Here is a 27,596-nt window from a genome sequence, read left to right on the forward strand (position 1 = left end):
TCGACAAAGCGGCTTGCTTTGTTGACAGAACTGGATGTAGTCTAGATGCTCTTTGTTGACAGAAGCTCTGTCAACAAAACATCTTTTGACAAAAGCCTGTAGTCTAGATGTACCCCATATATGTTCAAGGCTGCCCAAAGGTTCCCATTATAAGACCCTGTTTTCAGTTGCTTATAACATTGTCAAACTAACTATTCAGGTTGAAAATTCCCCCCCAAAATGGTTCAGCTGTTTTCTGAGAACAGGATGAGGGGAAAACACGTTGTTTTGTCCATGGTAAAAAACTGCAGTGACCTTTTCTTGTGCAAAAAGCAGTATGTGATTTTGTAGTTATAACAACTGCACAGGCAACCTTGATCTGGCATTTCCTGACATTTGTGCTCTCGACTTTGTAACCCTATTAACACTGTTTTTATGTCTAAGAATAATAAAGACTTTGTATTCATAGCACCTTTTACTCAAGGATCTCCAAAGCACTTTAGGATTACTCATTAACAGGGCTCGCCAAGCGGCAGCAAGCCCTGCTCGCCAGCCGCGCTGTTCTGCGTTCTTCGCGTGAGCAGATTGCTCTGCACCGGCTCTTCCAGGTTGTAATCGACTCACCACGGGCAAGTAGATTACATTATTTGTCGAGCCCTGCTCATTAAGCTCACAATTGTCTTCTCTTACAGGGAAACGGTTCTCAACAAGGTGAAGCCAAGCATGACTGTGTCCGGCCCTGAAGCAGTCCCCGACCCCAGCCAACCCCACACGCCACTCACCGGAACCCGAACATGATCTCGTCATGGCGAAGGTGGGCGTCGTCGTCGATAGACAGAATGGCCTCTGTCTCGATCTCATCCCATGGCAGGAACCTGTTGTTCAGACTGTTCTTTTCCGTGCGGACAACCTACCAAACATACAACGGTTATAGCTAGCCATTCACCAGTCTGACAGAACAGCTCGAGAGACACGGGCAAGCCACCGCAGCAGCTGCAATTACAGGGCCACATTTCTATATAATTCTATGCAATTTGGCCCCCGTACTTCATAAGCTGTAAGGTCTCTGCTCCCACGATGAACTCAGTGAATTCCAGCTCCTCGAATTGCTGATTTTCGCCTGTCTTACTTGGTTGATGGAGCCTCTCCACATTAAGGGGCACATCCTTTGGCAGGCATGAATCAGATTAATTCCCCTGACATTAGATGGAGCCAATTTACACCAGAACTTAAGAACGGCCATACGGGATCAGACCAGATGTCCATCTAGCCCTGTATCCTGCTCGCCTACAGAGGCCAATGCCAGATGCCCCAGAGGGAGTGAACAGAACATGCAATCATCAAGTGATCTCTCTCCTGTCACCCATTCCCAGCCTCTCATGAACAGAGGATAGGGACACCATTCCTACCCCTCCAAGGTAATAGCTAATAACCTCCATGAATTTAACTAGCTCTTTTCTGAACCCTGTAAAAGTCCTGGTCTTCACAACATCCTCTGGCAAGGAGTTCCACAGGTTGACTGCATTGTGTGAAGAAAAACTTCCTTTTGTTTTGTTTTAAACCTGCTACCTATTAATTTCATTTGGTGATTCCTAGCTTTTCCTTATTAATTTTCTCCACACCACTCATGATTTTATAGACCTCTCTCATAACCCCCCCCTTAGTCTCCTCTTTTCTAAGATGAAAAGTCCCAGTCTTTCTAATCTCTCTTCATAGACTTGAAGGCCTTCTGAGGTCTCTTCTGGTTCTAAGTGGCACCCATTCCAAACCCCTCATTATTTTTGCTGCCCTTTTCTGAATTTTTTCCAATACCAAGATACCTTTTTTGAGATGAGGAGACCGGATCTGTGCACAATATTCAAGAGGTGGGCATATCATGCATTTATATAGAGGCAATAAGATGTTCTCTGTCTTATTCTCTATCCCCTTTTTAATGATTCCTAACATTCTGTTTGCAGCTGCGGTTCGGGCCCCGCGTTGTTACTCAGAATCATTATATCAAGCTCAACATTTTACTCACTGTTTCCCATCAATTTCCTGACAATCTATAAAAATAACTGAATGGCTGACATTAGAGATGAGGAAGGTCCGTGAGGACTGCTAGCCCATACCCTGGCTAGTGAAGGTCTGACCTTGCGATATATTTTCCAGTGTTTTGTCCAGTCTAACCTTAAGCATATTGTGGGATGACGTACCCTGCGATCAGATCGTATAAATAAATCTAATTGTCACACAGTTTCCCCACATATTCATCCTAAAATTTCCCTTTCTTATATTCATTCCATTTCCCCAAGCTCTATACTCCTGAAAGTATATATTAAATTGCTCCTGCTTCCTCGTCGATTACACTTTCAAATATGAACCTGCCTCCAACACTCTTTGTTATTCACCCCTCGCCTAATCAAGCTATAACTAATTCAGTTCTCTTAGGTCTTCCCTCCTGAGATCCATCTCTCCAGCCCTTTAATCATGTTCGGTTTCTCTCCTCTCAACCATCACCCCCCGTTTTAAAACCGATAGCCCGCAACCTGGTGAAAAGAATAAAGCATCAAGGCAATCAGACTCCATTAAATAAGATTACATGCGATCATATGAAAAGCCACACTGAAACCATTCGCAGTGGAAAGTATTTGTATCAGGGAGCTGTGTGACAGCTGGCGTGATTAAAGTGCCATGTAAAGCCAGCGTTCGTGCTCTCTTCTGTCAATAGCAACTGGGGGAAAAATGGAAGGCTCCACAGAAAGGCATTAAAATATTTCACCAAAGATCCATCAAAAACACCAACGATTTATTGCAGAGAGTGAACACATTATGCAACTCGAAGCGGGAGTGTATCACAGCCAAGCAGGCAGCGCTCACGCAGCAGACGGGCTGTCTATTCAATTAGTTCGCATTGGAGGATGCTAACCACACAGAGACACACACTATGAGAAGACGGATTTTTTTTTGGCGGGGGGGGGAGGGGAGGTCCACGGCAGTGAAGTGACAAAACAAGAACAGCTTTTGTGTTTCTGTCAGGCCTCATTCAGCGGATACAAACAGATGAGCTCAACAAGCCGTCTTCTATCAGGGAACTACCTCCGATGGCAGCTTCCTACACAAATCCCGCTCGAAGTGGCTCTGGAGGAGGGTCGCGGGTTTAGCTTAAGCCAGAGAGGGTGTTCAAAGCAGAGGGAGCAGCATGGATAAAATGGGGGTTACAGATTGGCACGGTCACTTGGTAAGAGACAGGTTGTGAAGGGCTTAGGGCCTGACCATGGGGCAGTGGAAATACGGCACGGACGGAAGTAGCGGGAGTCAGAAAGGCGAGCGAGTAGGAGGTTTCCAGACTCCCAATGGGAAGCCGCAAGGACCTGGACAAGAGTGTGAGCCATGTGGTCTGGGACCAAGGGGCAATCCTAGCAATGCTACTGAGGCCGAAGAGGTTGTAGCCTGAGCGTGCGGGACAGGCGAGAGGTAGGAGTCAAGGATGACCCTGGGATGCAGCTCTGGGTGATAGAAAGGATCGAAACATCTCTGACTGGCCGTGTCGCTGCCCTGAGCAAACAGCTCAGCTGATGATACCTCAGGAGCAAAAATGACTCTGCAGGAGCAAAAATGTATTTCAGCCGATGTGGCACTGAGCAGGCCCGGCGATGGCCTGGAGAAAGTCGCCTCTCAGAGGAGAGGCAGCACTTTCGGCCGTCAGGGTGACGTTGCAGGACGAAACTGCCAGTTGGTGCTTCCCGGCTGCTCAACGGGTCACCGGATATTGTCCGAGCCCTCGCTTTACAGGAATTCGGCACAAAGGATGGCAGGCATGGAACAGCCTCGATAAAATGACATTAGGGATGTTAAATATCGGTTAATTGAATAGTCGAGTAACCTCATGAATTCTTATCGGTTACTCGACTATTCTTTTGTCCCCGGGGGCGGGGCCAGCAGCCAGTGCATTCCGGCCTCACTCCTCAGGAGCCAAGCCCCCCTCATGGACTAACTGCCTGTTGCCCAATGCTGCTGCCTCTGATAAAGAGGCAGCAGCATGGGGTGGCAGCAGCCCCTGTCTAGGGCACACGTGAGCTCCCAGACCTGGCATGAGCTGAAACTGAGCTGGGCTGCCTGCCCGCGTGCTCCTAATACACTTCAAATGTAGAGCTGCACCGGGGATAGTCCTGGACCCGTCGCAAGCCAGGAGTGAGCCAGGCTGCTAAAAAATTTACTGGTCGGGGGGAGCAATGGGGGGGGGGGGGGTGAGGGAAATGCATGTAGTCTATAGCATTCATCTATAAGCTTTTGCTTACTGGTTAATCGACTACACTATTGCATCCCTAAATTACATGCCAAGAAAAGCCTGTGCGTCGCAGCCAGCCGTTCAGAAAAATCAGATCTGGGAGGAAGTGGAGGCAGAGAAAAACCACCCTTCTGTCTATTTAATTGAGAGCTATTAACTCCCATCTCCAGCCCGGTTACCATTTCTCATCTGATGTATTATTGCATTTACAGGGTTGCAACGTTAGCAGGGGGATGCGAAATGCCTCAGTGTGCTTCCTCCGTCCTACACATTGTGGATGCCTCTTCCTGCCTGCATTCTAACAGCTTTGCTCCCTTGCACACCAGCTCCCGAGGGATTACTAAACAGCTAAGTCAGTGTCAGGCTTGGGCAGCTATTGTAAAAACGGCTGGAGAGACGCTTTCAAAGTTCATGACGTCGGTGAGAGCTTCTCCAGTAAGCTACAGCCTTGTGTTCCGGTGGGAGCCATTCATCAGTCCGTACGTCTGTTCAACAATACTAAATGGGTTTCACTCCCTTATGGATGTCATGCTGCATTATTACAATAGGCCTCATTTTCCCTGGTCGTGTCTTGTGGGAAAATCCTGGCCATCGGTGACTTGGGAAAGAATATTTTCTTCCTCTCTGCAGCACTTGACTTGCATTGCCTGTGCCTAAGTAACGAACTATACAGCCAATATAATTCCGGTAGGGAGGAGAACATATTGATACACTGCACATCTCGCCCGTACAATGGGATGTCTTATCTTAACGATGTCGGCTCGCCTGCAAGCCTAGAGAAGTCCTGTCAATGATTCTGGTGGGAAGTAGATTGAAACCACAGAGAACTATAAATAAATTTTTAATAAATTAATGCAGATTGCCTATCTCCTAGAACTGGAAGGGACCTTGAAAGGTCATCGAGTCCAGTCCCCTGCCTTCACAGCAGGACCAAGTACCATCCCTGACAGTTTTTGCCCCAAATCCCTAAATGGCCTCCTCAAGGATTGAACTCACAACCCTAGGTTTGAATGATTACCGCTATAGCATCAAGAGCGTGTCAGGGAATTTACACCCTGAGGCGCTCACAAGCTAAGTAGGCAATGGAAGGATGAAAGAAGCAGGGAGGAAGAACAGCATCAGGCAGAGAGAGAGAGAGAGAGAGAAGTTTCTTCTAGGGATGTGAATGGGTAACCGGTTACTCACTAAGCATCACTCTTAATGGTCAACTGTTACCCACGGGAGGTCCCCATCTTCTGCAGGCAGAGGGTTGCTCTAGCCCTGCGGCATGGTGGCTGCTTCAGCCCAGCTGCGGTAGGGAGAAGGGGCCCATGCTCCAGCTGGCCCTCCCTGCTCCCGATTAATCAGTTAACCGGTTAACTAATCAAACAGGATTTACATCCCTAGTTCCTTCTCCCTTCCATAAGCAACAGGTTGACTTCACACCTCTCTCACTGGCCTGCTAACCAGAGGTCAACGTAAAAGACAAAAACCATAGAAAAGAATCCAGGAGCCGTCTGGGGAAAAAAACCTCAACACGCTTCCTCTTCCCAGTGCTGGAAGGTGGCAGGGCTGAATTTCTGGCCAGGACACTGCTCCAGGACCTCATGGACGGGGCCTTGGCCAAATACAGCCAAGTCCTTCCATTGGTTGGAAAGTGGGCCTATGTTAGATCTGGACTTGCTAGTCTCTCCAACGTTAAAGGCTATTCAGATCCCGGGAGCAAGATGGACAGTTTTTATCCACATCTTCCGTTCCCCAAAGCATGAGGCTGTTGGGATCTGGGGTTTGACAATTGTCCTGATTTATACCATTTCAGGATCATATTTATACCAGCTCACAATCTGGCCTACTGCCATCTGCTGGCCAGTGGCTAGGCATCTACGTCTGGGATGCTCCCAGTAGCTAGAACCCTTGTGGGCAGCCTAAAAGCTCCACAATGAATGCCACGGAGCCTGTCCCTGTGGAAGCCAGCATGACTGGTTGGCTGGGGAAGCTTGCATTGCTGCTGCCCATGCTAGACCTGTCCAGCGCTGACAGTCCTTCGCCTCCCAGCTGTCTACCTTAGAGCAAAGACAACACTGAGTAATTAGGTTTCTCCAGTCACTCCTTCATAGCATGCTCTTAGAAGATTAATTAGTGTTCCGGTGTGTGCTTGGGCGGCCACCCAGGAGAGTCAAATGCCACCTAGCTAATTAGCCCCACAATATGTGTTTCTATTGGTGGTATGTTGTATAAAACCTCCACCCAGTCCAGTATAATGTGGACGTAAGAAATATAACTTTTTGTATTATAAGCCATGTAACTCGCTGCTATTGTAAGCCATGTAACTCTCAGTTGTTCTAAGTCGGGTACGTTTCCGTCATGGTGAGCCATGTAACTTTCTGTTACTGTAAGCCATGTGACTTTCATGTAAAGCTTCAAGTTCTGCAACTTCTCGCAAGCTTTGTAACTTCCAGCGATTGCTTGTACAATCTTTAAGCTTTCTATCCTGTGACAAGGGAGGGCGTGGGGAGTGTGTAAGTGGTGTGAATAGGGGAATGTCTGCGCCTCTGTGGAAAGGAGCCGGGAGGCTACAGAGAGGAGCCAGGAGGGGTCTGATGTAATCTTTGCTTGCACTTAAAGGCAAGAAATGGAGGTGCAGCGAAGATGAGAAGGAATGAATATACATGAGGAAAACGAGGTCTGGGCGGGCCTCTCAATGACAGACACAGAGAAAAAACTTAATGTACATGACAGAGGCCACCCAGCTCACTAAACAGAAGAGCACGCAAACCACGGGTCGTACGATCAGCTCGCTGACCTGGATTCGTGACTGCAGGCAGAAACACCGGACCCACCAACCTGGGCCTCTTTTGCTATCTCTGAGCAACTCGTTAATGCACATGGCACCATCATTCTGCTCTGTCTGGTTGCATCATTTGTGTGTCTGCATGTCAAGAGAACTGGTAGGTCTCATTGTAGACCTCCCTGTCGTGGCAGTGCCTGTCTCTACACAAATGATCGAGATGACTTCAGATCAGTGTTCCCTCTAGCCTTTTTCCATCTCTGTGTGGAATAAATTTTGTTGTGTGCACCAAGGCATGTGGAAGGATGTGCACCATGCTACCAGATTTCACCAGTGACCAGCCAAGGGTTACACTTACACTGATTCAATGCCGCTTTTGGATCAAGCGAGAAGGGAGTGGAACACACACTCACTTTCTCTCTCTCTCGTCCTCTGGCCTGGCAGGGGACAGTACAAGATGTCTTTTCCGAGCCAAACTTACCTTGACATTGGACTAAGAATTTCACATTCCCCCCATCTGACATCTGTTGTGACAGCTGACAGACGTCAGCCGTTACCTCTGTCCCAGCAATACTAGTTCTCACTTTGAATGTATACATTGCATCCATGGGCCAGCGAAACGGACACATTATACATTATTAGAGAGAACAATACAACTATGAAGAAAGCTTGGGGGGAGGAAACATTTCCTGATGAAGTAACTAATTTGGCCGAAAATGGTGCCAAATTAATTAATATAAAAAAAGTCTCTGAATCAAATATTATTTCCTTAGATTCCAATGGGACTGTAAAAAGAATCCATTGCAGTTGTTGGGCATGAAATGGACATTACTGGTATAAATGTATGCCGTAAATCGTTGGGCTGAATAAAAAACAGAGGTTATTATACCAGCTAAGTAAAAAGTCAAGGTCTCTCCCTTAGATGACATTAAGTGAGATTTAATAATTCCTCATGGCTTAGTCACAAAGCTAAAATAAAACTAAATGGCACTCTGCCCTTCTAGATCACCTTCCTCTAAGGGATCCCAAAGCACCTTCCTAATATTAATTATACCATCCCATTCTGGCGTTCATGGGGGTAATAGAGGCGGCAGCCAAATACAATGTGGCCCGGGCACATACATTGGCAGACAAGGATGGATGGGCCGTTACAGTTGAACAAACATGATGGAGATCTGCAAAGTTTACAGATTCAGGAGGTTTAAGGCCAGAAAGGACCATTACATCACCTAGCCTAGTCTGTACCTCACAGGCTGTTCAGTTTTACCCCCACTACTCCAGACCGAGTCCAACAACATGCGTTTGGCTAAAGCATCTCTTCCAGAAAGGCGCCCAGCCTTGATATGGAGACATTAAGAGCAGGTAAATCCACCACCTCCCTGCGCAGTTAGTGTGACTAACCATTGCAACACACTATTCAAAATCTGCACCTAAGAACATCAGAACAGCCATATGGGGTCAGATCAATGGTCTATTCAGCCCAGTATCCTGTCTGCCGACAGTGGCCAATGCCAGATGCCCCAGAGGGAGGGAACACAACAGGTAATCCTCACATGATCCCTCCTGTCACCCATTTCCAGACGAACAGAGGCTAGGGACACCATTCCTACCCATCCTGGCTAATGGCTTTTGACGGAACCTAACCTCCATGAATCTATCTAGCTCTTTTTTAAAGCCTGTTAAAGTCCTAGCCTTCACCATACCCTCTAGCAAGGAGTTCCACAGGTTGACTGCACTGAGTGAAGAAAAACTTCCTTTTGTTTCAAACTTGCTGCCTATTAATTTCATGTGGAGACCCCTAGTTCTTATATTGTGGGAACAAGTAAATAACGTGTCCTTATTCACTTTTTTCAAATCAGTCATGATTTCAGTTTGTCTGGCTTCAGCTTCCAGCCACTGGTTCTTGTTCTGCCTTTCTCCACCAGGTTAACGAGCTGTTCATTACCCACTATCTTCTCCATGCCAAGGTATTCATGCTGTATAATCAAGTCACTTCCCAATCTGCTTTTTGACAAGCTAAACTGACTGAGTCTCACTAAGGCATTTTTTGGAGCCCACAAAAGTGATTCCCTTTTCTGCACCCTCTCCATTTTCCAGTGGTTACACACAGAGTCACATGAGAACCTAGTAAAGACCCTTCTCCGACAAGGCACTTTACGAAACCAAGGGGGTTATTTACATGCTTAAAACTAAGCTTTGCTAAAGCATCTGGCTGGATTGTGCCCAAAGGGATGTGGGCTTTGTGACAACAGAACCGTTTAGTAGGCTGTGTCCCATTACCCAGGGAGGAGTGAGATAGATGACAAGAAAGATGAATTTGAGTTCAACAAAAGGCTAACCTCCTCACAGCAGCTGTTATAAACCCAACACTGATCAAAGTACATACATTGTGCTCACTATCGGCACGCAAAATGGAAAAAAATCGTATCGGTACAAAATTCTGCCGGACTTTTGACTTTTAGTTGCCTTTGTCATTACTTTTGTCTCTTCCCTAGGAATTTCCCTGTAATTTGTTGCTTGCAGCTTTAGTCATACATAAGCCATTAAGAAAAACGGTCTCTGGATCTGGCTTTTAACATCTTTGCTGCTGTTTAAATTAACCAGTGCAGTGTCTGGCAGAATTCCTGGGATCAAACAATAGCTCTGATGCAGACATTTTTCCACATTTGATGGATGAATGCAACTCTTGACGACCAACTAGTTAGGATGTGTCAAACTGCTGAGACACGGGCTACAAGTTCCTGATCTTTTCAACGGTCAGCAGGTCAATCCATGTATTTCACTCTGTAACTCATAAACCCACAATGCTAAGGCCAACTAGTTTAAGATGAATTGTCTCCTTCGGTCACTCACAGGTATGCTAGCCAAACAGGTCTTTACAAGTGCACACAGATGTGGCAAAGTCAAGGGAGTAATCCAGAAGCTGTCTTGCAGCAACGCTAAATAAATCAACACCAATCTGTTCAAATTCTTCTGTGACAAGAGTGAGGTTTGACACTTGGGCTTTACATGAAGCTTCACGTATAATGTGAGGGTAAAACCATGAAGCGAGCCTGTGCCCTGGGAGAAATTCTGAAAGTTCAGGCTTGCTGCCAAAGAGCAAACTCTACAAGACACTGGGAACTTCATCACTAAGCCCTGGTCTTTATCAGGAAAAAAGAAAGCGGATTTCTTCCGCACGTTAGCCAACGCATGGTCAGTGGGACAAGCCTAGTGAAGACAAGGCAACTGCATTTCTCATATAGGTTAAGACTGAGGTAAACCCATGGCTGCTCCCTAGCTAACACACTATGACTGTGTCTAGACTGGCATGATTTTCCGCAAATGCTTTTAACGGGAAAGTTTCTCCGTTAAAAGCATTTGTGGAAAAGAGCGTCTAGATTGGCACGGACGCTGTTGTGCAAAAGCACTTTTTGCGGAAAAGTGTCCGTGCCAATCTAGATGCGGTTTTGCGCAAGAAAGCCCCGACCACCATTTTCGCCATCGGGGCTTTTTTGCGCAAAACGGTTCTCAGCTGTTTACACTGGCCCTCTTGAGCAAAAGCATTTGCACAAGAAGGCTTTTTCCCAAACAGGAGAGTCATTGTATTTGCGGAAGAACACTTACAATCTAGCTCGTCAGTGTTCTTGCGCAAATTCAAAGCGGCCAGTGTAGACAGCTGGCAAGATTTTCCGCAAAGTCTAGACGCAGCCAATAAGAAAATAAACTTTCCCTCGCTATTATGGAAGCACTCCGAGAATAAGCATGTTAAACTGAGTACATGTTCTGCTGAGTGGTTCTTTTCAGCTTAGGAAAGCTAGGAAGGGACAGACAGACACCGCGATGTTCCCCAAAAGCAGTATCTACAGGTCATTCTTCCTTTCCTAACATGGTAGGTAGCATTAAACAGCAGCTGCTTGACCCACCAGCAGTGGCAGCATTTCAGTGGTGGACGAAATAATCCACTGGGCTTAAGTGTGATTTCTGGGAAGAAAGGTGCCACTATAAACATCATTTTCTGATTATTTATGATCTCTGGAAACAAGAACTAAGACCGGCCAGACCAAAAGTCCATCTAATCTAGTATCCTGCCTGCTGACAGTGGCCAATACCAGATGCCCCAGAGGGAGTGAACACATCAGGTAATCATAACGTGATCCCTTCCCTGTCATCCATTTCCAGACAGAAGCTACCAATCCTGGCTAACAGACACTGATGGACCCAACCTCCATGAATGTATCTAGTTCTTTTTTGAACCCTGTTAAAGTCCTGGCCTTCACAACATCTTCTAGCAAGGAGTTCCACAGATTGACTGTGCGCTGAGTGAAGAAAAATGTATTTTTGTTCGTTTTCAAGCTGCTACCTATTAATTTAATTTGGTGACCCCTATTTCTTATATTATGGGAACAAGTACATAAGTTTTCCTTATTCACTTTCTCCACACCAGTCATGAGTGTATAGACCTTTATCATATCCCCCTTAGTTTCCTTTTTTCTAAGCTGAAAAGTACAAGTCTTTTTAATCATTCTGGCTTGGACAATTCTTCCTTTTGTTTTGGAATATGGGTACCACAACTGCTTTCCGACAGCATCCTGGCTGTCTTTAGATTTTTCAAAAGTAATGTTTAGTGTCAGTCAGTTTGTTAGCTAATTCTCGAGATGGTCTGCTCGGTTAGGCATTTATACCGTGCTTCTCTCTCTGGAATCCGGGCAGACTGATATGTACATGTTCAGAATTAGTTCCTCACCTGCAATTTAAGCAATGGGAGATTGTGGAATCTCCATCACTGGAGATATTTAAGAGCAGGTTGGATAGACATCTATCAGGGGTACTCTTGATGGTGCTTTGTCTTGCCGTGAGGGCAGGGGACTGGAGTCGATGACCTCTCGAGGTCCCTCCCAGTTCTAGTGTTCTGTGATTCTATGTTCCATAATAGCTACTTTTAGCAAGTCTTCATATTTCTATATTTTTCTTGTTGAGCACACAGTTGAAGATCACCATTACTCCCCTTCTCATGTATTAACAGATCTCTGTTTCCCCTCTTGCTTCCTTTTCCCCTGGCAATATTTATAAAAGCTCTTCACATGCCCTGTAACCATTAGGGCTAGAATTGACTTTTTTCTGCAGTGCTCAGCCACCTCCAACCCAGACCCATCTCTACAGATTTGAATTAAGAGGATTAACGGACTATTTTAGCACTGCATCTCCAGAGGTCTGAAGGAGAGTTTAATTGACACCATCGTTTGCTATCAAGATAATCAGAAACAGCACAGGCTGCCTGTGAATTAGCAAAACAGATGTATTTCAAAAATACGCATAATTAAATAATGCAACATAAAACCACCATAAATTATCCCCCCGACGCAATAAACTCCACACAATATGACACGAGCGAGAAACCCTTCGTTAGTTTGATATTATGTCTATGCTCGTGATGTGTATAAAGACCCATGCTGCTGTTAAACTACTTTACCCAAGATCAGTGGGTTGCCGGTCTTAAAGACGAGAGAACAGCTTGCCAGAGGAATAAAAGTCATTATTATTCATTTCTGTATGGATACAGCTGTTGAACATCTCAAAAGAAACAGGGAGGAGAGGAGGAATCCAACGTGTTTAAATTAAAGTTTAATGGTTTGTGTCTAACCAACCCCCACTCCTTGCAAAAAAACCAAACCACCCAGACACATTGTTAAGAAATTTAATTGCAGTGGCTGCTTGCTTACATTGACTCTACCATTCTTGGGCTTCTCAGGACAATTTTAGGGTTCTGTTTTGCCACTGACTTCTTACGTTTTTCAAGTTCCAATAACTTGCAGTGGGTCTTGTGTGCCTGAATCCCGCCAGAGGTGGCTGGCTCCTTTAGATGGAGGCAGGGCCCAGTGTGCCTAGGACCGTGGTGTCCAACCCACTAGCCACACATGGCTATTTGGCTGGTGGAGTGTGGCTAGTTTGCTAGAGCAGCAGGCACTATAGTGGCTACTGCTTCAGAACTGGTTGGTCACCAGGGGCCTAAGATGACCTACTTCACAAGGAATAAGCCCCTCTGTGCAGAAGCAAGGCCCTCAAAGCAGGTCCCCTCACCAACCTGGGAAGGCGAAGGTCACATCCTGGAGGAACATGTCTGAGCCTTACCACTCATTAGTGCCTCTTAAAGGAGCTCCTGACGAACAGACTCAGCTCTGACTCCCCTTAGAGGCACCAGTCACGTAGTGACAATACCACTGGCACTTTCGACCATCTTCCCGATGGTCTACTGTACTTCAGGAGTCTCTTCTGTAGCTGAGCCTGCAGCTAGCACTTACTACTGAGGTGAGTTATAATAAAACCACTTAAAAAACAACAAATAGTCCTGCAGCACCTTAAAGGCTAACAAAACATGGAGATGGTATCATGAGCTTTCGTGGGCACAGCTCAGGGTTACTAATCACCACAGGACAAGAGCCTGCCTTAAAAACGATAAGGTGCCTTGAACCATGCATCTAAGGAGAGGAGAGGCGATGCTGTAGGGTTTGGGCAACAACACTAGGCATTTTTCACATCTAGGTCATTTGTTTGGAGATCTGCAACTTGCAAGTCATTAACTTTTTGGGGAGGAGGGGGATATGCTGTGCTGCTTAGTCCTGGGAGAAGGGTTGAAGGTCCCCCCTGTCTGGCACTGTTTGGGGCATGGGGGCCATTTATCCAGTCAAGTGGCTAGCAATGTCGCGCCCCGTTATCAGCTGGCCATTCTCCTGCTGGTGAGGCTGCCCCCAGCGGTCACTCTGCAGTGTGGCAGCCTCCACCCTTCCACGTTATGGAAAATTGTTCCATTCCAGGCACTTCCCATTTTCCTGGCACAATCAAACCCTGACCTTGCTTTAAGTTAGGCTAAGAGGAAGCTGCATCCCACATTTGATCCTAGCTCGTACTGTTTAGGAGTTCTTGTAGAAATGGATTCTGAGACAAAGAGACTCTTACATATTATATATATTACATATTAGATGGATAGACAGATAGATGGATGGGTGGGTGGATGGATAGATAACTACTGATACCAGCTCCTTATTTACAGTATCAACCAAAGTGAGAACAGGTGTTTGGATCACACTTTGGTAGCCGGTGTTGTGAGTTATTTACATGTTAGATACACTAAACATTTGTATGTGCCTTCATGTTTTGGCCACCATTCAAGAGGACATGCTTCCACGCTGATGATGCTCATTTAAAAAAAGGTGTTAATTAAGTTTGTGACTGAACGCCTGGGAGAACTGTATGTTTCCTTTTTTACCTGCATTTTGTCATATATGTCATGTTATAGCAGTCTCAGATGACGACCCAGAACTTGTTAATTTCAAGAACACTTTCACAGCAGATTTGAAGAAACACAAAGACGATACCAATATAAGATTTGTAAAGACAGCTACAGCACTTGACCCTCAGTTTAGGAATCTGAAGTGTGATCCAAAATCAGAAGGGGATGAGGGAAGAGCATACATTCAGAGGTCTTAAGAGAGCAACTCTTTGATGTGGAAATTACAGAACCTGACCCCCCAAAAAAGAAAATCAACCTGTGTTGGATTACTCTTGCTTGGGATAGCTATCAAGTGGAACTAGTCATTAGTATGGACACATGATTGAAATATGAAGGGACATATGAATCTTTAATGCATCTGACACGTAAATGCCTTGCAATCCTAGCTACAGCAGTGGCTGTTCTGACTTTCAGGTGACACTGTAAACCAAAAAAGGGCAGCACTATTTAATATATTTGTCTGACTGGCTGAACAAGAAATAGGACTGAGTGGACTTTTAGGCTCTAAAGTTTTATAGTGATTTACTTTTGAATGCAGTTTTCTTTTTGTATATAATTCTACCTCTGTAAGCTCAGTTTCACAATAAAGAGCTTGTACTATAGTACTAGAATTTGATTATTTGCATTAGATTTGTTTTTTACAATGCAATTTTTAATAAAAAACAAATACAAAGTGAGCACTGTACACTTTGAATTCTGTGTTATAATTAAGGTAAATATATTTGAAAATGGAGAAAACACCCACAAATATTTAAATAAATGGTTCTGTTATTAATGGCATTATTAATTGTGTAATTCATTGCGATTACTTTAAATAAGGTGCTTCGTCAAAATTACTTCTTAAAAATCACTTCACAACTTACGATTATTTAAACACTATGGGTATGTCTACACTACCACCCTAGTTCAAACTAGGGTGGTTAATGTAGGCAACCGGAGTTGCAAATGAAGCCCGGGATTTGAATTTCCCGGGTTTCATTTGCATGTTGCTGGGCGCCGCCATTTTTAAATGTCCGCTAGTTCTGACTCCATGCCCGTGGCTACACGCAGCACGGACTAGGTAGTTCGGATTAGGCTTCCTATTCCGAACTACCGTTACTCCTGAGCATAAACCTCCTATGAGACAAGTTCATGCCCTGCTAGTTTCATTGATAAAGAAGCATTGCTGGGCCCCAAAGAAGTCTGGCTGCAAAGGCACCGAGAGCTTGTGGGGGTGTGTGGGAGATACTGTCACACCTCTGTCTAAAAGAAGGCATGTAAGAATTAGCATGGTGGTTCAGCAGTAAGTGAGGTAGTCTCTCCTTTTTAGGAGAAATGGTTTCAGCCAAGCCTACAGCCGCTGTGCAATACTCATTCATTGGCATTAAAGGCACACAGTCACAGCAATGTCAATCTGAAATAGATGACTCTTGCAAGATGAAATACACCAGGGACAGCCAGAGCACCTACAAAGAGAGGGGGCGAGCGCTGCGAACCGTTTGTCAAGCAGATGTCTTTCCAGGTGGCGATTTGAAACATCTCGCCCTTGTTCGCTAAATTGGGCAGAGCTTATATTTCCATGACGGGCTCTTTGGCTGACTGCCTTGCTGTTTCATGAACAGAGGCTTTCTTTAGTGGAAACCCGCAGTACTATTGCGCAGGTATTTCTTCTGCAGGTTCCTTCTCCGTTATCAGGGATCCGTCAAGCAGGATTAACACAGTAGCAGTCAAGTAAAACCTCTGGCAGAGCCGGTGCAATTATTTTCAATTTGTTAAATTGGGTGTATTCCACCAGTTGACTGTTCTGGTTATTTTTTTGGCAGGCACAGAGAAAAGTTGACATACATATATGGCCAACACTCTTACAATCTCAGCGGTTACCCGGGCTGCAGGCTCAGGAGTATAAAGCTTAGCAGAGCCTGCAGTGAACCTACCCAGAGTGTGGGGCCATCAACTTCTCCGGGCCTGGCTCTGCTCCCAAGAGGCTTTGCTGCGGCAGCAAAGCCACCTCCCAGGACGCGGGGCTGGCAGCCCTTACCCACCCAGATCCAGAGTGTAACTGGCACCGTTAACCGATAAGCATCTGCTTATTAGTTGTTTACACTCACACATGCCTAATAGTCTTTTGTATTCTGCTTACCTGAATTCCCTTTGCTATTCCAGCTGTTTAAAATATTCTTCACTTCCCATCCTAAACTGCTACATAGTTCATTGTTCAAGTTGCATTACAATCTCCAAGAGCTTGTACTTCAGTGGAGTATAAAATGACCTTTGTGTAATTTGCAAATCAAATTGACTGTGAACCAGAGAATGAAGGAAGAAAAGAACTACAGTAGTACTTTGCTCCAGCTCCACTTAAAATTCAGTAATACTGACACCGTGTGTATACTCATCAGGTTTTAGAGCTAACATGGAACTATAAATAAGAGAGTAGGGAGGCTGTTCCCAGCTCTGCACTGTTTTTCAGGCACTCTGCAAACTCTGGAAGACAACAGCACATCAAGTTCACACTTGGAGGGTCTGTTTTCTCATAACTGGGGTGTGAAAGAGGATACAGGCTTCATTAAGGCTTCACTTCTGTATAAAATTCTGAGGCCAACAATGAGCTGATGCAAGGCACTTAACATTATGATGCGACTCTGATCCTTAAGTGTGATAAAACTTTAAAACTCTTTGGGATGCTTCCTCTGTAAAAGATGCAAGATCTCACTGAAAGAGTTTGAAGAGTCTTCATAGAATGAAGAGACTGTTTTCTACCAAAAATCAATTCTCAGGGCATTATCTACGGATTTGGGGTCCCGTATGAAACACTAGGGGAAGGGACAAACATCCAAACTGCACTGAGCTCTTTTTCAGGTCTGGATCTTTGTAGATCAAAAGCTTCTCTCTTTCTCCAACAGATACTAGTCCAATAAAAGATATGACCTCATCCACCATGTCTCTCTATTCAGAGAATCATAGAACACTAGAACAGGAAGGGACCTTGAGAGGTCACGGAGTCCAGTCCCCTCCCCCCACGGCAGGACCCAGCACCATCTAGACCATGGGTTCCTAAACGGGACATGAAGAAATTCCAGGGGGGGCACAAGGCAACCCAGGCCCCCCACATCAAGTTTTGCTGCCCTGCTCAGTTCCTTTTTTTCCCCTGCTTAACAACTTGTGCTACCCCGCTCAGTTCTTTTTTCTTTTGCTCAACAAAGTTTTTTTTTTTTTTGGGGGGGGGGAAGGTGTGAGGGTTTTTCAAAAATCAGAAAGGGGGGCATGCTGAAAAGTTTGGGAACCACCGGTCTAGACCATCCCTGATAGATGTCTATCTAACCTGCTCTTAAGTATCTCCAGACATGGAGATTCCACAACATCTGTAGGCAACTTATTCCAGTGTTTAACCACCCTGACAGTTGGGAAGTTTTTCCTAACGTCCAACCTAAACTTCCCTTGCTGCAGTTTAAGCCCATTGCAGCTTGTCTTATCCTCAGAGGCCAAGGAGAACACATTTTCTGCCTCCTCTTTGTGACACCCTTTTAGATACCTGAAAATGGCCGTCATGTCTCCTCTCAGTCTTCTTTCCAAACTAAACAAGCCCAATTCTTTCAGTCTTCCTTCATAGGTCATGGTCTCTATACCCTTCATAATTCTTGTTGCTCTTCTCTGGACCTTCTCCAGTTTGTCCACAGCTTTCCTGCAATGTGGTGCCCTGAACTAGACACAATCCTCCAACTGAGGCCTAATCAGCGCAAAGAATAAAATCCTAATATCCTGAGACCAACTCAGCTACAACAGCTCTGCAAATGCCACTTAACATGGGATAATTACGACATTTATTAACCAAAGGGTAAATGTTTGGGATGATTCAATTCATTAAAATAACTTCCCCTCAACATGCTGAATGGCATGGAGATTTATACTTCACTGTGGTTGAAATAACAAAGCTCATAGTTAAACCAATTACAATTTTAATTGGAAAAAAAATCCCTATTAACTAAGAATCATCTCCAGGACTGAAAAATCGAAGCCAGTATTTTGAAACCTGCCATTTGTTCACCAGATTTCTCCCCTACTGTTTAACAAGTGTCACCGCGAGGGGCCATGTGACCACGCTGATAGAGGTGTTCTTGCAGCCACGCCCCTGGATTAGAAACGGCCAGGGGATTACTTCTTTTTAAACAAGCATCTAACTTGAATACGCTTTCCAGGCTGGCCTCCAAGCCGGAGGGAAAGGGCCATTATGCTGCTGGATGTGGGTGCACAGATCAAAGCTAGCTCCTTATTCTGTAACAGAGTCGAGGGAGAGGATTAGTCACTGCCGTCGGCAAGGAACCCAGCTCAGTTGCTCCTACATGCCTACAAAGTGCACAGAGAGTCCCAAGAGGCGAGGGGAAAGCAGAATACTGCTGCGCACTTACAAATCGGAGCGGTCTCCACATTGCCGGTCCCTCAGGGAGTGGGGGGTGGGAAGGAGAGGGCTGGAAATTCACAAGATGAGACAGGAGTTAAAAGCTATTTATGCTCGGGGTGGAATCTTAGCGAATATGAGTGATACAAATCACAGAACACGAGAACTGGAAGGAACCAGCACTCCCTCTACGCTGCATAGCTTCACAGGTGGTTCATCAGCCCCGAGCCTCTGACTTGCGAAATCACCTGTTAAGCACCTGGGTATTTTGCCCAGGCCAAGTACCATCTAAATCAGGCCTGGGCAACATATGGCCCACAGGCAGGATCCAGTCCACAAAGCCACTGGATCTGGCCTGATCTAGAGCATCCCTGACAGGTGTCTGTCTAACCTGCTCTTAAACATCTCCAGGGGTGGAGATTCCACAACCTCCCTAGGCCATTTATTCCAGTGTTTCGCCACCCTGACAGGCAGGAAGTTTTTCCAAATGTCCAACTTAACCTCCATTGCTGCAATTAAAAATATGTTAGTACATGGGCTTAGAGCAGGGGTGGGCAATAATTTTTGATGGAGGGCCACTCCAAGATTTTGGAAAGTGGTCGAGGGCCACCCTCTTCCATGATATTAATGGAGGAGATGTGGGGTCTGGGATGGAGGTTGGGTACAGAAGGGAGCATGGGGTAAGGGATTGGGGTGCAGGAGGGAGTCTGGAGGGAGTTGAGATGAAGCACGTGGTTGTGACCTACGGCAGGGGACTGGAATGTGACCTAGGGTAGGAGATTGGGGTGCCAGATCTGGGAGGGGATATGGGTGTAAGAGGGGGACAGAGGGTTTGGGTATGTTGGGTGGGGGGGGGGGGGAAACAGGGCTGGGGTACCAGAAGCAGGCTGTGGCCAAGAAACTTACCTGCCAGCTGCCAAACTAGCCTGCCTGCCTGCAGAGCTAAGATTTACAGAGCTTAAAAAATTTTCCAGCCAGCCAGTCTGCCTGCTTGCCGGACCATGTGCTTCACTGAATAACTGAGCCAAGGGGGGATGTGGTTCTTCTTGGCTTCCTGTTATTCCAACAAGCAGCTCTCGCTGACTGGTTTCTGGCCAGAAACTGGCCAATGGGATTGTGCTGGGGGTGAGGAGGCTCCTGAAACTTCCCCCCTCCTGTCCAGTTTTAAAATAGAAACGGAGCCCTGCAGCCGCATTTCTGCACAGCACCCAGGGCAAGCTGGGGAGCCTGCCTGGGGCTCCCCGCTGTCTCCGTGAGCCGGATCCAGCGGCTTGGTGGGCTGGATTTTGCCCAGGCCTGCCCTAGAGTGACTCTTGGCTCAAGATAAGTGGCACACCCTCCTCAACTTTGGCTTCATTTTGCTAGTAGAAAAAAGCAGATTACTGAGCAAAATAAATAAATACGCAACCTAAGCTTAATTCACTAAAGAAACTGGTTATCAATAGTAATTTCACACCGTAAATGTTCTGTTAGGCAGGTGGCAGAGTTTCTGCAGCTTTGAGTTCCAGGTATTTCTCTTTATAAACTAGACCCCAATTTCAGCCTGCACCCCAATCATTTATCCTCAGATCAGTCTTAGGTGTTTCCAGCAGTCAGTCTGGGTGGGGATACAGTGAAGAACCAGCTACCTGAATTAACTCCCTTTCCGGCCTTAAATAGCATTTACATAGAGAAGCTATTGTTTGCCCCACCCTCTTCAGTAGAAAACTAGCAGCAGTGTCCAAGGCGGTATGTCATACCAGGTGACATCATCACATGACCTTGCAGTGTCACAGCAACCGTAAGACAAAGCTTGTTTATGACATTCCCAAGAAGGAATGCCAGGAAGACAGGATATCAGCATTTTCAAAGACCCTCTGTCTTTCCTATTGGCCAATCCAGGCAGGTTTCTTACCGTCAGGGGGGTGTTCTCTCAGTATAACTGCAGTTACAACTATTACATAGTGAATATCCTTAGCTCCAGATACAGAAATAATCCATGCAAACACACTGACTAATCATATTTAGCAAATCATATCCTTTCCAATGATATCTCACATGCTCTATCTTCCATAAAACATAGCTTAATTATGCCATAGTCATGTAGTAACGATATGTCTATGAAGAATATGATGTGCAATGTCACAAAGAAGCCCATCAACAAAACAATCTAAGAAGGGCTTTACTTTGACCAAAATTTCTCTTTAATCTTGGACTTCTCATTCACTTTGAGGAAGAATTTAAAGTCTCATCTGATGGTCCAAACATGTCTGACTGAAAATCCTTCATCATTCGGAAGATCAAATTGTATAATTCCCAGTTAGCCCACATTAGGTAGAGAAATTTAAACTTCTCCTTTGTCCTCATGAGAGAAGCAGGTGGAGTCCATGTAAGAGCACGTGGAGTCCATGTAAATGCAAGATCAAAATGCATCACTGTCCAACGTCATTTTCTCATGGATCTTCATTGAGACAAACACCGTTCCAGTAAAAGGTGAAGAAAACAACTTTGATGGGTCCAGTTGGCATTTTAGCTAGGATTAATAAAAATCACTCAGAGCAAGTTGTTCTGGTTGAAATGCCTTTGCTTTTCATGTAGCAGAAATTAGAGCTGCCATATTTTCAGTAAAAGCGGCGAGGAGTCCTGTGGCACCTTATAGACTAACCGAAGTGTTGGAGCATGAGCTTTCGAGGCAAAGACCACTTCGTCAGAAGTATGGGTCTTTGCTCATGAAAACTTATGCTCCAACACTTCGGTTAGTCTATAAGGTGCCACAGGACTCCTCGCTGCTTTTGCAGATTCAGACTAACACGGCTACTTGACATCCTCTGATACTTGACATATTTTTAGTGGCCTTCTATTTTTCACCACTCACATAAAGGTCTTGGTTTGTAGAAGTGGCTGCCATATCCTCACAAAAATCCTTGAGTTCTAAGAGTTTTTCAAGCATATTCACGTGTAGGGATGTAAGCGAGTAGTCGAGTACTCAACTACCCGATAAGCCTATGCTTATTGGGTTGTCGAGTCAAGTACTCGACTACTCGCTCCACCCCTCCCCTTCCCCCGGCTGCCTTTCTATGAGAGGCAGCAAGGGGGAAGACCAGGAGTCAGCAGCACTGGGAGGAGCCGATCCCCCCCCAGCACCACCTCCATGCTGCCACCTGCCCCCTCGTCCCCGCGGCTGCCCCTATCAGAGGCAGCGGTGCAGGGGGGGGGGGGCTGGGACTGGTCCAGGACCATTGCAGCTCTGCATTTCAAATGCAGTAAGACCTGGGTGGCTCTTACTACATATACAATGCAGAGCTTCAGTGTCCCAGTTTGCATTGGTCCGGGATCATCTACTGCTCCAGTTCTGCAGTTTAATGTAGTAGAAGCCAGGCTGCCTACATGTCCAGCTCCTACTACATTTAAATTGCAGAGCCACCGAGGGGTGGCAGGGAGCTCCTGGACTGGCATGAGCTAAGACAGAGCACCCTCCCTTATCGACTAATTGTGTAGTCGATATAAATTGTATCAACTACACAATTAGTCAATTACACGCCTCAACATCCTTATTCACAGGCAGAACTCCATTTCACTGGACAATCTAGGATTGGCTTCTTTAAATTTACATATTTTCATAACCATTGTAATTACTGAGGTCCTAAGCCTTTTGCAAAGCAAATGTGCTTTCCAAGTGTATGATTCACATAGTATTCTTTCCATAGCTTGCAACTTGCCAGTAAGGATGCTATAATGAGAACAGCGATCTCGTAGAACACTACTAGCACCTGTCATGTTGGATTCTCTCTCTTCAGTCATCTGAAAACGGTTTTGTTGTGTAACATAACCTAGAATTGCTTTTCCACCAAAAAAACCCTCATTATTTTCCTCTTCCTTTTCACTCTTATTATCGGTTTCATCTTTTCTTTTTTTTTTTTTAAACCTGTCCTTCCTTATCTGGAATCACACACTTGACTGGTTTGACCATACAGTATTTGCAGCATTATCAGTGGTAATGCTATAGATATGCTTCAGAGAAATTCAGTTAACCGCTTATGACAAGTGTCAATGCCTTTAGATATTCAAACAAGTGCATTGCCCACTCATCTACTGCACAGCAAGTGTGAAAGATGTGCTTTCCATCCGTAATATACAGCATATCAATCCCTAAAGCAGATCTTTCAAAAAGAGTAATATGATCAACTTGACCTCCTGCTTAATACGCCCTTGACCTCCTGCTTAATTTCATGACATATCCTGGTTGCAACGGCAGTAAATTTGATTTGAATAGTTTCAGCATTTTACAACAGTGTATTGCCAAAACCTTCAAGAAGAGAGCTATGAATTCTTCAGAATCTAAATTCGCCATCAACTTACAAGGTCGACTATTCAGTGTTACTAATTCAAGGCAAGCTTCAGGCAAAGTAGGCTCAGTCTTCAATTTTATTATCTTGTTTTTCAACACAGAATCCAGCGTACATTGGTTTACCGCAGACTCATTCTTTTGCACAGAAGGTGAGGATTATCATCATGTGAACCTGTCTCCCTTGGGGATTACTTCTCTTGAGTAACATCTGGGTGAGATTTTAGGAATACACACATCAAATTGAGAATGGCGTATACAGTCTAGGGATGTTAAATTTAGATTAATTGGCTAATCGAATAGTCGATGCAATTTGCATCAACTATTCAATTAGTTGATAAGGGCACCTCCACCTTAGACATGTAGCAACAACCCGGGGGCTGTTGCTACAGTTCAAAGGCAAAAGTGCTGTGGGGAACACGGGGCCAGAGGGGTCTCAAGCAGTCCCCCGCTGGGCCTGTGCTCTCCGTGACATTTCAAAGCAGAAGTGCCGCGTGGAGCCTGGGGTCAGCTGGGGACTCTGACCCCGGGCTCCATGTGGCACTACTGCTTTGAAATGCTGTGGGGAGCCCGGCATCAGGCTCCATGTGGTGTTTCAAAGCAGTAGCGCCGCATGGAGCAAGCAGTCAGCAGGGGAGTCACCAGCTGATCCCGGGTTCCATGCAGCATTGCTGCTTTGAAACACCAAGTGCATTCTGGGGCCAGCTGGGGACTCAGCTGAACCCGGGCTGCATGCAGGATTTCAAAGCAGCAAAGTCGCATAGTACCCAGGGTTTGGCCCTGGGTTCCACACGGTGCTGCTGCTTTGAAGAATGCCTTCCTCTCGCCCCCACTTTGCTGCCTCTTTCTGATAGAAGCAGCGGGGGGGGGGGGGGAAGCGACTAGTCGTTCACAATCCTAATACAGTTGTAACAGCCTTGAGATTAGCACCTTTACAAGTAAAAACAATAGGCCCACAGAAACTAGAAGAATGTCTTTCACAGGACTCTTTTTTACTCTACCCATTGCTGCTTGAAGACTGTAAGAAAAGACTAACCGAATATTACATTGTTTTGTCTTCCGTTTGAACATGCAGCCCAAGGATCATACCCTCAGAGTATCATGGTGATCGGCGCAAGGGAAGTGGAGTTGGGACATATGTTCCGGGGGTGAGGAGGGGGGCATAGTTTTCAAGGACACACCTGAGGTAGTAGGTGGGAGCAGCCTAGTTTGAGGCTGGCAAGGATTCAGCAACTGGGCCAGGAGCATGGCCAAAGAAACGTACTACATTTCATTGGCTCTAACTGTGTAAGCCAATCAGCTCAAAGACTGAATGCAAACAAAAACATTCCAGCATCTTCGTAAGATTCAGAGTGAAAGTGAATGTTATGAATGAAGGACTTGGGTTTGAAATAAAGGAACCCAAAGTAGTAGCCAAGGACAACAACAGGCTTTCGGGTTTTACCTCCATTAATATATCGATGACTATTTTCTACACCGTGGAACGGAAAACCTTAAAAACCAAATATCGAGCAATATGTAATAATTCTACTATGGAATTTGCTTAGTGGTCAGAGGGGAGATATTCTACGCCCAGTCAGGCAGGGGAGTGAAGTAACAGTGGGGTTCGTTGGTCAGGGAAGAACCTCTCCTTCAGACTCAACTCCCTTCCCTGGCCCCCTCAGCCTACTCCTTTCCTTTTATTCACACCCAGAGTCCCTCCTTCAAGCTCCACCTCCCATAGCTTACCCCATTGCAGATTGGCTGGAGGAGCGGCAGCAGGAAGGAATTTTGGTGCCAGGGATACAAAGTGAGGAACAAAGCGGAAGACCCATGGAGCCTTGCAGCCTCACGTCAAATCAAAAGGACCCGTGTTCCACACTTCTGTCTCACCCTCCAAGCCTGAAACCCAAGGTGCTGACCAACAACACTCCACAGGAAATGGTAGGAGGGAGAAGACAGTGGAAGGGAGTGTTCTGGGAACTTTAATTTCCTTTCATGGGCACTCCTCTACTTGGGCATGACACACAAGAGAACTACCAATCCCAGAATCCTTCTCTCTCCCTCCTCATCTCCTCCAATGGCTTCCGTGGTCTCTGCCCCCATCTACCCCTACAAGAGAAAGAACCTTCCTCAGCGTCCAATTATTGTGTCAGTTATTTCGCACAGGTTCCTGGCTTTTTTCTTACTGGCTCTAGTTTGTGTTCAGTGCAACAGAGGTTTTCACTTCAGAGTCACTCAAAAGCTTCTCTGAACCAGGTCTCAGATTCATGTGGTCTCCTTGATTTTTATTACTATTTGCAAGGGTGGGGTGGGGCGGTTTATTTAGATTGTTTCTCTTACCCCATTTCTCATCTGTGTGAAAAGGGCTCTCCAGGAACAGCAAAGCAGGGGGTGGCATTCCTTGCTATTCCCCGAATACTGTTTAGGAATCTTTGAGAGAGGTGATCCTGAAGGGAGAAGTCGGGAACTTCCTCTATAACCTCGCCAATATTTTGTCCGTAATATTTTGTCCATGATATTTTGTCTGTAATAATCCATTCTTTTTCAGCTCTAGGGAATCTTTTCAGGATGGGTGTGCACACACCCATGCAGGTGGGACATGGGTGGCGAGTAAAAGCTACATCAATCACTCTGGGTATGTCTGCACTACCGAGGTTTAAAAAGTCAATGACATCCACATTGCAATCGCATTCTTTCAAAAGAAAATCGAAAGAACAGAGGGGTTTTCCCGGCGTCGGTAATCCTCTTTCTACGAGGAAGAAGTGGTGATAAAAACTGTGGCAACTGCAGAAGCCGTCCACACTATGGGTCCCAGCATGGCTAATGCAGCTGAGTTAAATCAATTCCGATGGATGTCAGAGAGGCTGAATCCCTCTTGCACACTACGCGTTGGCCAAATGAACCAGCCAAACTTGCTGGATAACCCAACTCCTGTGCTAAAGGCAGCATGAGGTCCAGAGCTGGGAAAACACTGCAGAAAAATGTCTGAATAGGCTTACATTTTGAAATGTATTTGCACTGGCAAATTCACACCCCTTCAAGTTCACTCTCTATGAACAGTCTGCTAATTCACAGTGCTACACACACACATGCTTGCAGGAAGCATTTTTAGAGTGAGGATGCTTACATGGTATTTTTACATGGGCCATTTTGACATGAGAGAGGAACCTATCTGCCAGAAGCCCCCATCAGACACTTAAGTTACATGGCGATCTGATCATATTCTTGCATGAGTGGTCTCATTTGGGACAGTCACCCCTCTGTATGAATGAGACTAAGTAAAAATATAATTTCAGCTCTGCATACAGCCCATAGATCTCACAGTAGCCTCACTTTTCTAGGAATGTTGCTTCAGGCATGGAATATATGACCCAAAAAGAAAGGAAGAAGTTTAAAAGTCGAATGTGTTTCCTAACTTTGCCTATTCGTTCCTTCTCTGTGAAAGATTTAAAGCCCTGGTGCTTTCTTCAAGCCTTGCTCTGATTGTAAATGACACTCCACTGGGAAACAAAATTTGAGACCAGCCGCAATTAACCAGCATAGCTCAAATACCAAACAACAGATACTCAATGAACTGTCTGTGATTGAACCATACAGGGAAAAACAATGACAGAGTAATTCAAGGAAATTAGGCATTCTGCAAGCAGAAAGTATCACAGCTAATTATTCACCATAAATTATTTTCTTCTGCTCTAGCAGCACCACTGGTGAGAGTTGGGAATCATTTGGGAAGGAAGGATCTACCAACCAACCACTTCCATGTTGTACTGTCACAAATGTTGCTACATATCTGCACTGCCCGCACAGGTTTCGGGAGGCTTTCCTTCCTCCTGTAATATGTCTTGACCCATTGGCTTGTAGTTCAAGGTTATCAATGGCTACAGTTTAAGGACGTCCAGTCCAGGATCAGAGAGAAAGTAACTTAACTTTTTTACAGGCACTGTCATATTACACCCCCCCACCCTGGGCAGAGGACAGAGGATGAGGGGTGGGGGGGCTTGTGATATTTAAGTGATGGAGTGTGGGGGGCTCAGGGCAGGAGGTTGGGGTATGTGTGTGTATGTTGGGGGTGGGGGTTCCAGGAGTCTGAGCGGGGGATGTTGGAGGTGCAGGAATCAAGGCAGGGGGAGCGTGGAGCTGGCTGGGGCAGCGGGGACTGTGCTACCAGCCACCAGAGCACTGGGCTGGCAAGCTCAGTGGGGACTGCTTTGACCGAGCTTTGGAGCTGGAGCCTGGGGGAACTGTTGGGTCGGGCCCACCTGTGTACAGTGGCCAGCAACATCCACAGTCCCACCCTGCCACTCTCTCGCCAGTGCCCTGCACTTACTTTCACCTTGGCCCAGGCTATAACGATGCAAGCTGCATTCCGTCTCATTACATGCTCATTCACTTGACTTCAATAGCCTTCTGGTGGAAGCTGCTTTGGTCAGTGATCTCTTTGGCACAGCTGCATTACTGCTCTGTTCCTAGCAGTCACACAGTGCTAGTTATTGCTTGCTTTGGAAGCACGAAATCTTAACACACACACAGCTTTCCACCTGTAATTTAAATTAAGACCAATTCTTTAATTTACTGGGATATATCCTCAATAGACCAGAGTAATAGATGTATCCTCAACAGACCAGGGGGCTG

General features: G+C 45.7%; 1 protein-coding gene across 6 annotated transcripts in view; it reads right to left on the reverse strand.

Moving 5' to 3' along the window:
• Positions 1-27,596, reverse strand: part of EXTL3 (exostosin like glycosyltransferase 3) — a 220,813-nt gene that overhangs the window by 14,564 nt on the left and 178,653 nt on the right. For all 6 annotated transcript variants that reach the window (XM_075923258.1, XM_075923261.1, XM_075923259.1 and 3 more), the window contains one exon: positions 762-889. In XM_075923258.1, coding sequence (XP_075779373.1) covers positions 762-889 — 128 coding nt within the window. The remainder of the gene's footprint in view (positions 1-761; positions 890-27,596) is intronic.

Source organism: Pelodiscus sinensis, chromosome 3, assembly GCF_049634645.1.
Source record: "Pelodiscus sinensis isolate JC-2024 chromosome 3, ASM4963464v1, whole genome shotgun sequence".
Taxonomy (NCBI): domain Eukaryota; kingdom Metazoa; phylum Chordata; order Testudines; family Trionychidae; genus Pelodiscus; species Pelodiscus sinensis.